The sequence below is a fragment of the Mesoplodon mirus genome (genome assembly GCF_964341445.2).
Source record: "Mesoplodon mirus genome assembly, chromosome: 5".
NCBI lineage: Eukaryota > Metazoa > Chordata > Mammalia > Artiodactyla > Ziphiidae > Mesoplodon > Mesoplodon mirus.
In genome coordinates, this window is record NC_138980.1 from 36215573 (window position 1) to 36228926 (window position 13354).

The 13354-nt window shown below is 59.2% G+C and overlaps 1 protein-coding gene across 1 annotated transcript in view; it reads left to right on the top strand.

Moving 5' to 3' along the window:
• Positions 1-13354, top strand: part of KDM4B (lysine demethylase 4B) — a 141194-nt gene that overhangs the window by 33505 nt on the left and 94335 nt on the right. The window contains 1 exon segment of the mRNA XM_082621824.1: positions 7746-7911. Within this exon segment, the coding sequence (XP_082477950.1) occupies positions 7771-7911 (141 nt within the window). The 5' untranslated portion in view covers positions 7746-7770.

Sequence of the window (13354 nt, forward strand, 5' to 3'; positions counted from 1 at the left end):
TAGCTTATTCCTGCCTTTTTTTTTTTTTTTGGTGAAAAAAGCACCCAGTTTTGCATCTGTGGGCACAGACAGGTGACGTCTCCGGGCTAATAAAAGATGCCCCTGTCATGGGCTGTGGGCGGCCCCGCCGTGGGCACTTCCTCCGGGAGGGTTGTGACAGAGAGAGCTTTTTTTCTTTAAAGTTCAAAGGTATACTAAAGATCAAGAGAAGAAGGTGGCCTTAGCGCCGGTTTTTAGGAGGAGAGGCGTGATAAACGTTCCTCGTTTGCCTCCGTCTGTTTTGAGCAAGGCCCCCGACCACGGGGGACATGTTGCTATTTATTCATTCATTTTCTCTCTGCAGTTTGGGGGGTACCTAGGTGGAAGGATTGGGTGTTGAACCAGGACACTGTCATTTTAGAGTCACGCGAGGTTGTGACTCAGACCACCATATTCACGGGACTTTGCCCCATGTGGCTTCTTGAGGCTTCCGTGGCCAGCGTTGTGGGCCCCGTGGCATCTTCCGAAAGCGTGGCCCTGATTGTCGCGGTCCCCAGGTGTCGCACGCTTGCTCTGGGATTAGCGAAGGGGCTCTGGCGGTGTGGGGGGATGGGGCCGAGCCGGGCCCCTGGGGATTCCCAGGGCCTGCCCTTCCCATGCTCAGGCCTCCTGGGGATGGGGCTCCCGGGGGCTCCCCAGGCCATCATGCAGCCCAGCTTACGGTTCACGCCTCCTGGCTCCTCCCCACAGCTCAGCCGAGTGTCTTGGGGGCTGACGAGGTGTGAGCCTCTTAACCTGGGAGTCGGCCCGTGGGAGCACTGGCACCAACGTGAAGATGCAGGCCAAGGTTGTCTGGGGCGCGAGCGGCCAGAAAGGGCTGCTTTGGCATCACTGGGCCCTCTGGCTGTGCCCATGAGTCAGCTCTGCGGCCAGAGGGTGGCTCCAAGCTCTGTGCTCTGGGGCGCTGTGCATGTCTGAGTCGTGGGGAGGACGCGGGGGTCATGTTGCAGCCCACTGGGTATCGCTTGGTCCCCTTTGTCCTCTTCTTAAAACTGTGCTTTTGTCTGAGCGAGTAGGCAGATGTGCTTGTCTTTCCAGGACGCATCTCACAGCAGCGGTCCCCGGTGGGAGGGGCATGGTGACTGTTACTTATCTCTTTGTGTGATGGATTTTTCACGTGGCTTTTGAGGCAGAGGGAACAGCGCTCCTTGAGGTGCCCACACCCTAATTGTGGAACCTGTGAAGATGCTCCCTGACATGAGAGGGACTCTGCAGCTGGGATGAAGTTAAAGATCTGGAGATGGGTGCTCACCCTGGATTAGCCAGGCGGTCCAGTGTCATCACAGGGGTCCTTCTAAGAGGGAGGCAGGGGGGTCAGAGTCAGAGAAGGGGACGTGGTGATGGAAGCAGTGGTCAGAGAAGAGAGGCAGAGAGAGACCGGAGATGCTGTGAGTATGCAGGAAGGGGCCTCGAGCCAGGGATGCCGTGCCTCTAGAAGCTGGAAAAGTCAGGAAACCTCCAGAAAGAGCACAGCCCACTTGAGATCCGGGAGGGACTCCTGGCCTCCAGAACTTGAAGATAAAGTTGTGCTGTTTCAGCCACTAGGTTTGTGGAGATTCGTTCGGCAGCAGTAGGGAATGAACGTGCAGGGCTGCGGGTGATTCTTCCTTTGTGCCTTTCGGAGTTGGCGTCGCTCAGATAAACGTTAGCATGGTCCTGGCCTTGTGCGCGGGGCTACGCATCCGTGCCCCCCCACCCCCACCCCGTGCCCACACAGCCCCGTCCAGCCAAGCTGCCTTCCTCACGTCTCTTGTCCTCACATTTCTCAGTTGGCCCTTCTGACCTTGGCCTCCCGCCTTCCTGGCTCTGGGCTCTCTGCCTGCTTCGTCCCTCTCGTCACTGTGGCTGTTTCAGTCCAGCCAGTTCCATGGGGTGGAGCCAGATCAAGGCTGGCATCCTTGCGTCCTTCGTGGGCTGCTCCTGGAGCCTGTGCTCCCCCCGGCCCGGGATCTCCTGCTCCGTGGGGCCAGCACGATGACCCCCCCAATGCCGATCTGGCTCCACAGGCCAGGGGGCAGGGGGGACAAAGGGTTCTCTGACACTGGGGCTGGTGGGTACGGTGGGGCAGCACTAGTTGCCCCGAGCGCCCCCTGGGCTTCAGGCTCTGTGTGATCAGGGAGCATGCCCAGCTTGCAGGGAACCTGGGACGTAGGGGGTGCTCCCAGCAGAGGAGGAGGAAGTGGAGGACGTTCTACCGCCAAGCTTTTCCCTGTATGAGGGCACCTGATGAGCTGCTCTCGGGACACGGTGATGGAGTGCCAGGCCCACACCCGGGGGCGGGGGACAGGGGCTGGGGGGCTCTCGTGCTGCCTTCACGGTGGGTTTCCTCTTGAGTCTTGGTGGAGGGGTGCTGGCTCCTCCTGGGGCCTGAGCCCGCTCAGGGGCCCCTCAGTCATCGTCTCCTGTTGGGAACTGGGCTGTGGTGGCAGGAACTGGGCCGAGATGGGAGCAGGGCCGAGGGCTGGCTGGGAGTCATGGGGAGGCTTGGGGCTTCACCTGATGGCAGGTGGAGGGGAGGGCCTGGGAGGAGAGAGCTGGGGGAGAGACACCCCCCGGGGCTGGGGCACGGGCCCTGCAGAGAAGAACTGAGGGCACTCTGTGCTCAGAGAGCCCCCGAATCCTTTTCAAAAACAGTGCACCCCTCAGAGTAAAGCTTTTAGTAGGGTGACATTTTTTTCAGAGGACGTACCTTCCCGCATATTTTTTTTTTTTTTTTGGCCATGGCTCACGGGCCCAGCCGCTCCACGGCATGTGGGATCTTCCCAGACCAGGGCACGAACCCGTGTCCCCTGCATCGGCGGGCGGACTCTCAACCACCGCACCACCAGGGAAGCCCACCTTCCCGCATGTTGAATACTGTATTCTTTTCAGAACCCCAGAGTTGCAGATTCCAGCCATCCAGTTTCTGGAAAACATCTGCCATTGGACCTCAGAAACCCTTAGTCCCCAGAGCCCCTCAGTCAGGAAGATGAGGCTGCCTGTTGGGGAAATGGCGTCCTTTACCAGTCATCTTATTTCTGAATTCTGGCTCACAGATGGACAGACAGAGTGCACCCGGCTGTGGGAGACCCACGCCTTGGGGTGTCTCTCACCCCCCCCCCCCGAGGCTCGCAGGCTCAGCGCACCCCGCTCTGTCGGGCTCCTGGCGGGCGGGCATCAGCCCCAGGCCGGAGTCCAGATCTGAAGAGCCTTCTGCCCCCGAGAGGAGCAGCTGTCAGGGTGGGGCGGGAAAGACCCCCCACCTGGTCACCGTGCTGCAGCACAGGTTGGATGGTAGCCTCCACGGGGGTGGCCAGTGTCCCCAACGGCCCAGCCCGTGAGTCCCCCAGTTTGAAGGCCGCTGGGGGAGGTGCCGGTGCAGCAGCCCAGGAGGGCCTCTCTGGGCCGGACTCATTCGTTGGGACCCAGAGAGCGGGTGGACCCCTCCTGTCATCCGTCTCTGGGTGAGGAGGAGCCATCCAGGACAGCTGGGGAACCGCCCCTCCACGCGTGATCATGCTCATCGGTCCCAGGCTGCGGGCTGCAAGGGCTGGGCGAGCATCAGGCCAGGAAGGCCAAGGCGTTGTAGGGCCTCCCCGAACACAGGACTTGAGAAAAATCATCGCTTTATTGAGAGGTAATTCACAAAGCAGACAGTTCCATCCATTTAGAATGTGTAATTCAGTGGTTGCAGCCTATAGGCATGCCTGCTCTCAGCCTCAGAATCAGGAGTGGGAAAGGGATGCTCTCTTTCCTGTTAGAGGCTTCAAGGGCTGGGCCGGGGCGGGGGCAGGGACAGGGACCCACCAAGTGTCTCTGGAGGCCGCACTTCCTGTTAGAGAAGGAACCCAGCAGACGCCTCCTCTGTGGCTGGGCTGCGGGGTGTCCTCCGTCTCTCATGGGGTGGGGGCTTGGCTCTGGGGGAGCCCTTCTGTGGGCTGAGGAGTTGAAGGCTCCAGGCGCCCACCCTGCCAGGCAGCCGGAGGTTTTGTTTATTTATTATTATTATTTTTGGCAAGTGCAGAACTTTCTTCTTTCTTCCTCCCCTACCCTAATCTCTGTTTCCTTTCTGGGGGTAGCAGCTGTATTGAGATAGAATCCACCCGCCAACCAGGTCTCCCACTTACAGCGCACGATTCCAAAGTGTTTAGCGAATTCAGAGTCCTGCAGCCTTCACCACAATCAACTTTGGAACATTTCCATCACTCCATAAAGAAACCCAGACCTCTTAGCCTACGGTGGCCTCCTGTGTCTGGCTTCTCTCGCTGAGCATCGTGTTCTCAGGGTCCATCCACGTTGTAGTGATCACGTCAGGGCTTCTCTCCCTTCCGTGGCTGAGTGATGTGCCCATGTGTGGAGGGACCAGTTTGTGTACCATCATCTTTTGATGGACACTCGGGTTGTTTCCACCTTTTGGCTGTTGTGAATCATGCTGCTGTGAACATTTGTGTACAAGTTTTTGTGTGGACGTATGTTTTCATTTCTCTTGGGTGTATACCTAGGAGTGAGATTGCTGGCTTGTGTGGTCAGTTCCATGTTTAACTTTTTGGGGGGCTGCCCCATTTTACGTTCCCCCCAGGTGGGAGTCAGGGTTCCAGTTTCTCACCAACACTTGTTGTTATCTGCTTTTTCACTCTAGGTGCCCCAGTTGGGGGAGGTGTGTGTCACTCTAGATTTGCATTCCTCTGATGGCTGATCGCCTCAAGCATCTTTTCACGTGCTTACTGGCCGTTTGAGTCTTCTCTTTGGAGAAATGTCTATTCAAGTCGTTGGCCCACTTTTTAATTGTGCTGTTTGTCTTTTTACGATGAAGTCGTTAGAACCTCGCATTTTGGGCGCGGCACTGTCTGGTAAAGAGCACATTCCTTTTGTTATTTTTTAAGTATGTGCACGTCTGATTTTTATTTGCCCTCCTTCAAAAAACGTGTCAAGGGTTATGGAGTGTTGGGATTATAAACCATTTTAATTTTCTTCTTTATATTTACCTACTAAAAACTTTACTGCAACCGGCACGAATAAGACAAAAAAAAAAAAAGAAAAAGAAAATCGCACATGATCCACTGCTGAGCTGAATCTGGATGACAGCGGTGATTGGAGAAGCATATCTTGCCAGGTGCAGTGCAGGAAACTCTACCTGCTGTCATATCACCTGCTTGCTCCCCCTGCCCCCCATGGAAAAAGCGCTCCTGCAGTTATGTTTAATGGGCGAGAGAACTCGTGTGGGCAGGACCCCGGGGCTGCCCTGCCCCTGCCCAGGACAGGCTGGTCTTGGGGGGAGACGGGTGTCCTGCCTCTCCTCATTTCCCACCAACAATGCCTTGTGGGAGGGCAGGGGGCAGCACTCGTGGCAGGGTGGGCTTCTCTCGTGGTGACACAGCTGGCCTTGAGGGGGAGCCTGTGTCCTCCTCCCCTGCTGGGACCGGCCTGGCCAAGAGGAGAGTTGCTGTTGCGGGTGGTCCTGGTGCCCGTCACCCACAGCGGGTGGCGGTGTGTTGGGAGACTGGCGTGGTCGCAGCAGAGCCGGGCTTCCAGGCACGCGACACCCCCTCGTGAACTGTGCAGAGTGGACACACCACCCACATAAAATGTGGAGAACAGGGCCGGGGCTGTTAAGCGCTGATGTGTCCACCGCTTCCGAATCTGGGCACCATCTGTGGTGGGCTGCGGAGCTGGCCTCTGGCCCTTTGCCCGGCCGTCGGGGGCTTGGGACAAGGAGCTGAGACCCTGGTGATCGTGTTCCGGCTGCAGGCCTCAGAGGACGGATTTGATGGCCATGCAAGATGGGTGGGCAGCAGGGACCCCCTCCGCTGCTCTGTGCGGGCAGGGGCGATGGGTGCAGGGAATCTGGGCGGGTGGGGAGGTGGGGTTGACAGGACGGGGCGGCTCGGGTGGCAGGCACACAAGGAAGGCTGGCGAGCGATGGCTGTGGCCAGTCGTCTGTCCTGTCCCCGCTGTGTCCTGTCCCAGGTCCCTGCCCCGGGAGGCCTCCCTCCCTACGCCCCTGTGCCTCCCTCCACAGCCCTTAGCCCAGCTCAGGTCCACACCCATGTTCCCAGATCATCGGGGTTGGGCCTGTCCCCCTGGGGCCTTGAGCTCCTTCAGGAGGCCCCGGGTGAGCCCTGTGTGGCTGGGTCTGGGCTGGAGGGGAGAGGGCAGCTGGCTTCTGGGGGCTCAGGTGGGGAGTCAGGCGCCAGGCCCCGGCTGTGGGGTGGGGAGCAGGTGGGGGACGGCGTGGTGGTCCATCCCGAGGGCTGGTCAGCCTGGCCGCGGCCTGGGCCCTCTGGTGCCTGCTGGTCCACAGGGGGGTTTGTGATGACCCTTCCCCTTTATAAACCCGTGTGACCTCGGTGGTTCCCTGTGATCCCCCTCAGAGCTGTTGTCACACGGTCCCGGGCACCCGTGGCCTGTCCTGTGGACCGCGGCTTCGGTTGCCCTGCGAGGAGGAGTGACACAGGTTCCTGTGCAGAGGGCGGAGGGGCCCAGGGGTCCCAGCCCGGATGCAGTGGTGACCCCGTGTGTGCCAGGACCTCCGGGGTCCTCAGCAGTCCAGCCGTGAGTGTGACCTTCAGAGCGTGGCCTTAGCTGCCGACCCCGCTGCCCTGTGCGCCCAGGCATGGGGTGGTTGAGGGCAGGACCTGGACCTGGTCTAGTATCTGCCTGGGCCTCCAGGTCTGTCCCAGGCAACTGCTCGCCTCGGCTCCCGTTCCCGGGCTCGTGCTGCCCTCTAGCGCCCACCGGGGGAGCGCCTTTGGGGAGCTAGTGGCTGCGTCTTGGCGACATGGACCCCCCCCAACTCTCTACTTCCCGGTCTGGCGGGCTTCCTACCTTTCTCACTCCCCAGCTCACTTTGGGGTGGGGGGAGGTGGCCTTGGTTAATTGTCCTCCAAGTTCTGGGTCTGCATGCACTTGGGTTCTGACCTCTTTCCAGTCCTGGAGGGAGTCTGGTCTCCTCTTGTCCCAGTAGGGACCCTTCCCCAGAGTCTGTCCCCCAAGCCTCTTCCTCATTGGGGTGGGTCACCAGCCACCCCACTGGGCCCCCCTAACTCTCGTAACTCTTGGGACGGGCGGGGGCCTCTCCAGCCTGCAGCCTTGTCCCCTAGAGGAGCCTGATCCCCACCACGCTCTGTGCCACGCTCTGTGCTGGATTGGCCAGGTGTGGTTATAGCCCAGGGTGACACGGCGGGAAACGAGCCTCTCTGGCCGGACCTCCTGCTCTCCTGGTTCCAGGTCCTGGCCTCGGGCAGCCCGTGGGTCACTGGGGCCTGGGTTCGCTGACAGCAGCCGGGCCAGTGCTGGAGGGACCCACACACTGCTCCCCTGCTTGTGGCGGCCCCGCCTGAGGAGGAAACACACAGGACCTCACTCACCTTCCCAGCCCCTCCCATGCTTCTGCCTCTGGATTCCAGCTGTGAGGTCAATGCCAGTGAATCTGGATGAGGCCCTGATAAGAAAAGGTTTTATTTCCGAGGCCCCTTGTTTGAAATGGGTGCTCTGGCCTCCAGCATCGCATGGGCTCTTAGAACGGGCTACCTCTGTTAGTAATTCATTGCAGTCATTTGGTCTTTTGTGCCAGAGTGAGTGATGCAGTGGCCCCCAGGGTCCCCTTGGCCCTGCTCGGCTGCACGGCCTCTGTCCTCGGGGCCGGGTGGTTTGGGCGCCTCCTGGGGAGAAGGGAACCGGCCCATGGCGGTGATGGAGGTGCTGATGCTCTCTTGTCTCCCTTGCAGGTGTGGCCGTCTCTCCACTGCAGCCATGGGGTCCGAGGATCACGGGGCCCAGAACCCGAGTTGTAAAATCATGACGTTTCGCCCAACGATGGAGGAGTTTAAGGACTTCAACAAATACGTGGCCTACATTGAGTCCCAGGGGGCCCACCGGGCGGGCCTGGCCAAGGTGGGTGATGCCCCAGGCCCCCGTGCAGCTCTCCCTGGCCCCTGCCCTGTGCCCACCCAGGGGCAAGGGGCCCGAGAGGCACCCATTAATCTGCTCATTGAGCCCCTCTGACCTAATTTATCCATGAACATATGTTCTTTCCCCAAGTCAGGCACAGTTCTGGGCACCGGGGTCCCCGAGGACACTGATCCTGGGTGGGACACAGAGCATCATGGTGGGACCAGCAGCTGTCTCACCCTGTCAGGGGGGTCCCAGGGGAGTCGGTGCCGGGGAGGGCTTACATTTTGCCTTTATATTCCTACTTAAACACATTTTTTTGAGACTGTAGCGCACGTATGAAGCGAGTTCAAGCATTGCGACAGGGTAGGAGGGAGAATGAGTGCCCCCTTCACCCACCCTGACCCCGGCTCCTCTGCCTGGAGTGGCACAGCACTGATTCCTCGTGTCTCTTTTCATGGAGCATCACACACGGACGTGCACGTGCGTGTGTGCGTGTGTGAACACCGGCAGATAGCATGCCTGCCTACGTACGCCTCTTCTGTGCGGGGAACAGACCTTGGGGACAGGTGCCGAGTTTCTTCATGTGCCCGTGAACCTGTGTGTGTGAGGGTCTGCTCACCACATAATCTGGGAGATTCGTCACCTGATTTGGGTTCTTCTAGTTGCTTCCTGTATGACCGGCACTTTATCTAATACCCAGCCCTCTATTATTTAAGCTGGGGGTCGCTAAGCCTTTTCTGCAAAGAGCCAGATAGTAAATATTTTCAGCTTCTTGGGCTGGACTGTCTGTGGCCACCACTCAGCTCTGCGGCGGGGGATGACCCATAACCCCACAACCATGGCTGTGAGCACATGAAACCTGATTTATAGACACCGAAATATGCATTTCGTAGAATTTTCACCTGTCCTGAAAGTCTTCGTTTGTTATTTTCCCTCAACCATTTAAAATTTTTTAAAAAGGAATTCCCTGGTGGTTTAGTGGAGAGGGCTCTGCACTTTCACTGCCGAGGGCCTGGGTTCGATCCCTGGTTGTGGTACTAGGATCCCACAAGCCATGTGGGGTGGCCAAAAAATAAATAAATAAGTAAAATTTTAAAAAGTCAAAAAGAATTTTAAAAATTTTTTTCAAAAAATGAAAAAAAAAAAAAAACAGAAAGAATGCCGGCGTCAGCTCTGTGGCTGGACGGAAGCAGGTGGTGGGTGGTATTGGGCTGCGGGTCACGGTGGTCTGTCCCCCAGACGGTGTCTGCAGTGAGGGGACAGGTGTGCTGGCCTTCCTCTGCCCACCTCCCCTGCCGGGTTTGGTTGGCTGTGTGACATCCATGCCTTTAATCTCAGCTGTGCAGATGAGGAGAGAGGTGGGTCTGCGACATCGTCCCTCCTGTCCCCTCTCCTTGGTTTTCGTTCCTTGGGCCCCATGATAGCACACACCCAGCAGAACCTTCTCATCGAGGTCTGTGGCTCTGGAAGCCCCGGGCCTGGGTTCTTGCAGGTTCGGAGCCTCCCTCTGGGCTGGACCGATTGGCTGGGGTTGGTTGTCAGGTGCCCCTTTCCCTCAGGTGCCCCAGCTGGGGGCGGTGCGGGGGACTCTGAGGCCTGGTGCCCGTGGGGCTGGGCGTGGGGGGCCCTCCCTTCATCTGGAACGTGTCCTGTCCCTCACCTCACTCCGCATTTGCCGGGACGCAGCGCCAGTTCTGTTTTTGGATCCAAGTTGTCCCCTGTGCCAGGAATCTTGGTAACCTCGTGGAGTGCTCCATTGGCAGCACCTGCCACTTCCCCTGGCCCCTCTCCTTTCCTTCCTCCTCTGTCATCTCCGGCTCCGGCTTCCGGGCTGTTTCCAGCACCTTCTGTCCTGGGGCTGCTTTGGGTGCAGCCTCGTGGGGCGTGACCGAGTCTCCCCTGCACGTCCTCGCCCCGGCTCTGTTCCTTCCCTTTTCTTCTCCTTTCCGGCTCCTGCCTTTCCTTTGAGCCCCATGCCTCTGCTTTTAAGCCTTTAATTCCCGTGGACCAGTTTTCCGCTAACTTACTTGATCGATGGGAAACCATTCGGACTGGATGTTTTTGTGAGGCATATGTTTTCAGGGCACGTTTTCACTCTGCCCTTTGTGGGTTTTTTTGGCTGTGTTGGGTCTTCGTTGCTGCGCGTGGGCTTTTCTCTAGTTGTGGCGAGTGGGGGCTACTCTTCGCTGAGGTGTGCGGGCTTCTCCTTGCAGTGGCTTCTCTTATTACGGAGCACAGGCATGCGGGCTTCAGTAGTTGTGGCACGAGGGCTCAGTAGTTGTGGCTCACGGGCTTAGTTGCTCTGCAGCACGTGGGATCTTCCCGGACCAGGGCTCGAACCCGTGTCCCCTGCATTGGCAGGCGGATTCTTAACCACTGCGCCACCAGGCAAGTCCCCCTCTGCCCTTTGTTTGCATGTTCCATTCCACTCTTCTTAAGTGGTGTTTTCTTTGCTGTTTTCTCTCTGGCAAGGGCAGTTCTCTCTGGAAGGGCACGGTGAGGGTGGGCAGGGGCTCCTGGGAGCAGCTCCCCCGCTGTCGCTGAGAGATCCTGTGGGGACAGTCACGCCGACACACACACGTGCACCTGCATCCCTGCTCCCGTCAGGCAGGGACGGCGTGTAGGTGCCTCTAGCCCCTTGGGGCCTCCCTGCCACTGTGGGGACAGATGGGTCCAGGGAGGCATGTGCCACGGCCCTCGGTGCCCCCAGTTCCTTCCGACGCAGGCTGTCAGCCCTGAGGGCTGCCAGCCTCTTTGGAGAAGGGACACAGTGTCCTGCTGGCCTGAATGAGTTCTGTAGTCACTGGGGTCCCCCTCACCCTGGTCTCATCAGCCTTGACCGCCCTTCTGTGTGTGTGTGTGTGTGTGTGTGTGTGTGTGTGTGTGTGTGTGTGTGTGTGTGGTGTTGAGCTTTCTTTTTTCATCAAAGCTACATTTGATGGACCCCCGACAAAAGCTCTGTCGGGCCCGGGGCAGCTAGGTCAGGGTGGACACTCAGCAGGCACAGCTGGGCCAGGGCCCGGAGCTGAGGGGGCTCTGGGTACGGGGGCTCCCACCCTGAGGCCATCGGGGTGGCGGGTCACATTCCTCACCCACCCTGAGTGTGCTCTGGGACCAGTGTCCAGCTGGGCTCCTTCCCCCTCAGGCTGCTTGGGAAGGGCTGGGGGAGGGAGGGAGCCAGGAAGGGGCATGGCTTAGGGTCCTGGGGAAGGGGTCAAGGGGCGTCAGTGCCCTCAGTGCCCTGCTGCCAGGCGGTGCCCTGGCTCTTCTTAGCCTCCAGGCCTGCTGCCAGCAGAATGGCTTTGGGTCCAGCTGGTTCTGGGAGGCAGAGGCTGGCCCCTCACTTCCTTCCCTCTAGAAGGGTCTCCCACACCTGCCCCAGCTGCCCGCCAAGCTGGCCACCTCCCTGGTGTCACGCCGTTCCCTTGGGTGTGTGGCCTCTCCATCCTCCTGGCCTTGGCTGAGTCTTGCCCCCCAGGAGCTTCGAGTCAGGGTCCGTCCAGGGCCACGCAGTCAGGATGCTCACAGGCCTTTAGGGGGCGTCCTTCAGGTGTCCTCTGCTTGGAGAGCCTCCTTTCAAATCCTGCTCTGCAGAGACTTGAGGGTGTTAGGCCGTGGTGCTTTGCTGAGGGATTTTTCCAGAAGCTTCGTGTTCCAGACCAGTGGCCTTCTGTTCATGCGCCTTTCCAGAACCTGCTTAGCATGTGCCTGGGAAAGTGCGGTCACATGTGTGAGCCAGGTGTCGGGAGCGTCTGTCGGGAGCATCTCCCCAGTGTCCAGGTGTCACACAGCAGAGCCCGAGGGAACAGGACTGAGCCCAAGGCTCTCCCCTGAGAGCGGAGGGCTGAGGAGTGGTCCATTCATCCCACAGCCTGGTTAGGGAGGCGTTTCTCCAACAGACTTGGGGCGGGGGAGCCGGTGCAGGGTCACTGCGCTTTCCCCCAGGAGGAAACTCAGGCTTTTCTGCAACGAGGAGGCATCAGCCACGTAGTTAAAAGAGCAGCTCGGGGTCCCAGATCCCTCACCCCACCACCCGTTTCCCTGCAAGAACATCCCGTATCCTGGAGGCATGGGCCCTCTTCTCCTTTTCTTTTCTTTTTTTTTTTAAATATTCATTTATTTGGTTGTGCCGGGTCTTAGTTGCAGCAGGCGGGCTCCTTAGTTGTGGCATGCGAACTCTTAGTTGAAGCATGCATGTGGGATCTTAGTTCCCCGATCAGGGATTGAACCCAGGCCCCCTGCATTGGGAGCGTGGAGTCTTAACCACTGTACCACGGGGGAAGTCCCCCTCTCTTCTTTTTATTTTTTGCATTTCTAGCCTTGAGTGTTTTAGTTCATCACCTGACTCCTCAGATTTCTCACTGCGAAGCTAACAAAACCGTCGACCGGCAGGCTGAGCCCAGCACCCTGTTGCCACGCCAGGCGCCCATGGCATTGTGACTGAACAGCTGTGTCTTCCGGGAGGGGGCTCGTCCCCATCTAACTCTAAATGATGGTCCTGCTGGCACTGCTGACATGGGGGCCAGGTCATTCTCTGGGGGGCCATCCTGGGCACTGTGGGGTGTGGAGCAGCCTCCCTGCCCCCACCCCCTCGATGCCAGGAGCCCCCCAAGTCCTGACAACCACAGACGTCCCCAGACATGACCCAGTGTCCCTTGTGGGGCGGGACTGCCCGGGTGAGGAGCGCTGACTTTCTCATCGTCGCTGCTGTCGTTGTTACTGATTTATGTGGGTGGACACCCCCATGCGTGCTAGTCGTGGGTGGGCAGCACCCTTTTTAGCAGGCAACTGGAGAGTCAGTGTTTTCGTCGCCAAGCAGAACATTTCTTTGCACCCATGTGACAGCGGGATCCTGGGGATGGTGAGTGGACTTAGCCACCCCCGAGCTGTCGGCAAACTCGGGCCTCAGCGCCGTGTGCTTCCCTGGTGGCCCTGAGCCGGGAGAGGGTTCGGCCACCCCAGGGTGCATGGCTGATGCACCAAAAACGGGTTGGTTTAGTTCCTTTTCCCAGAGCTGTTGGGTGGGTGGCCCACTGGACGCCCTGGAAGGAGGTTCGGGGCTTGCAAACACCCACCCAGGCCCGTGGGGCTTGCGCAGAGGTCACCCCCGACCGGCAGAGAGGAAACGTGGAGGGGGAGGTCCATCCCCATCCGTGGCGCCCTCCGTGTCCCCTCCTGGAGTGGGGCGGGTGGGCCGGGGTGCCGCCACCTGCTGGGGGAGGGGCGTGGTGGTGCCTGCTGGGGTGGGGGCTGCAGTGTGACCTTCTCAGGCCTCCTCCCACTTGGAATTGTCACCCCCCACTGCCTGCCCCCCACCTCCTGCCTCTGGGTGGCTCACCCAGCCCCGCTTTACCCTTATTACTGTCCTACAATTTCCTTCTTCTCGCCGGGATTTATCACCTGCGCCCTCCAGTCAGGACTCAGACCCTCGCCTGAGTCCTTT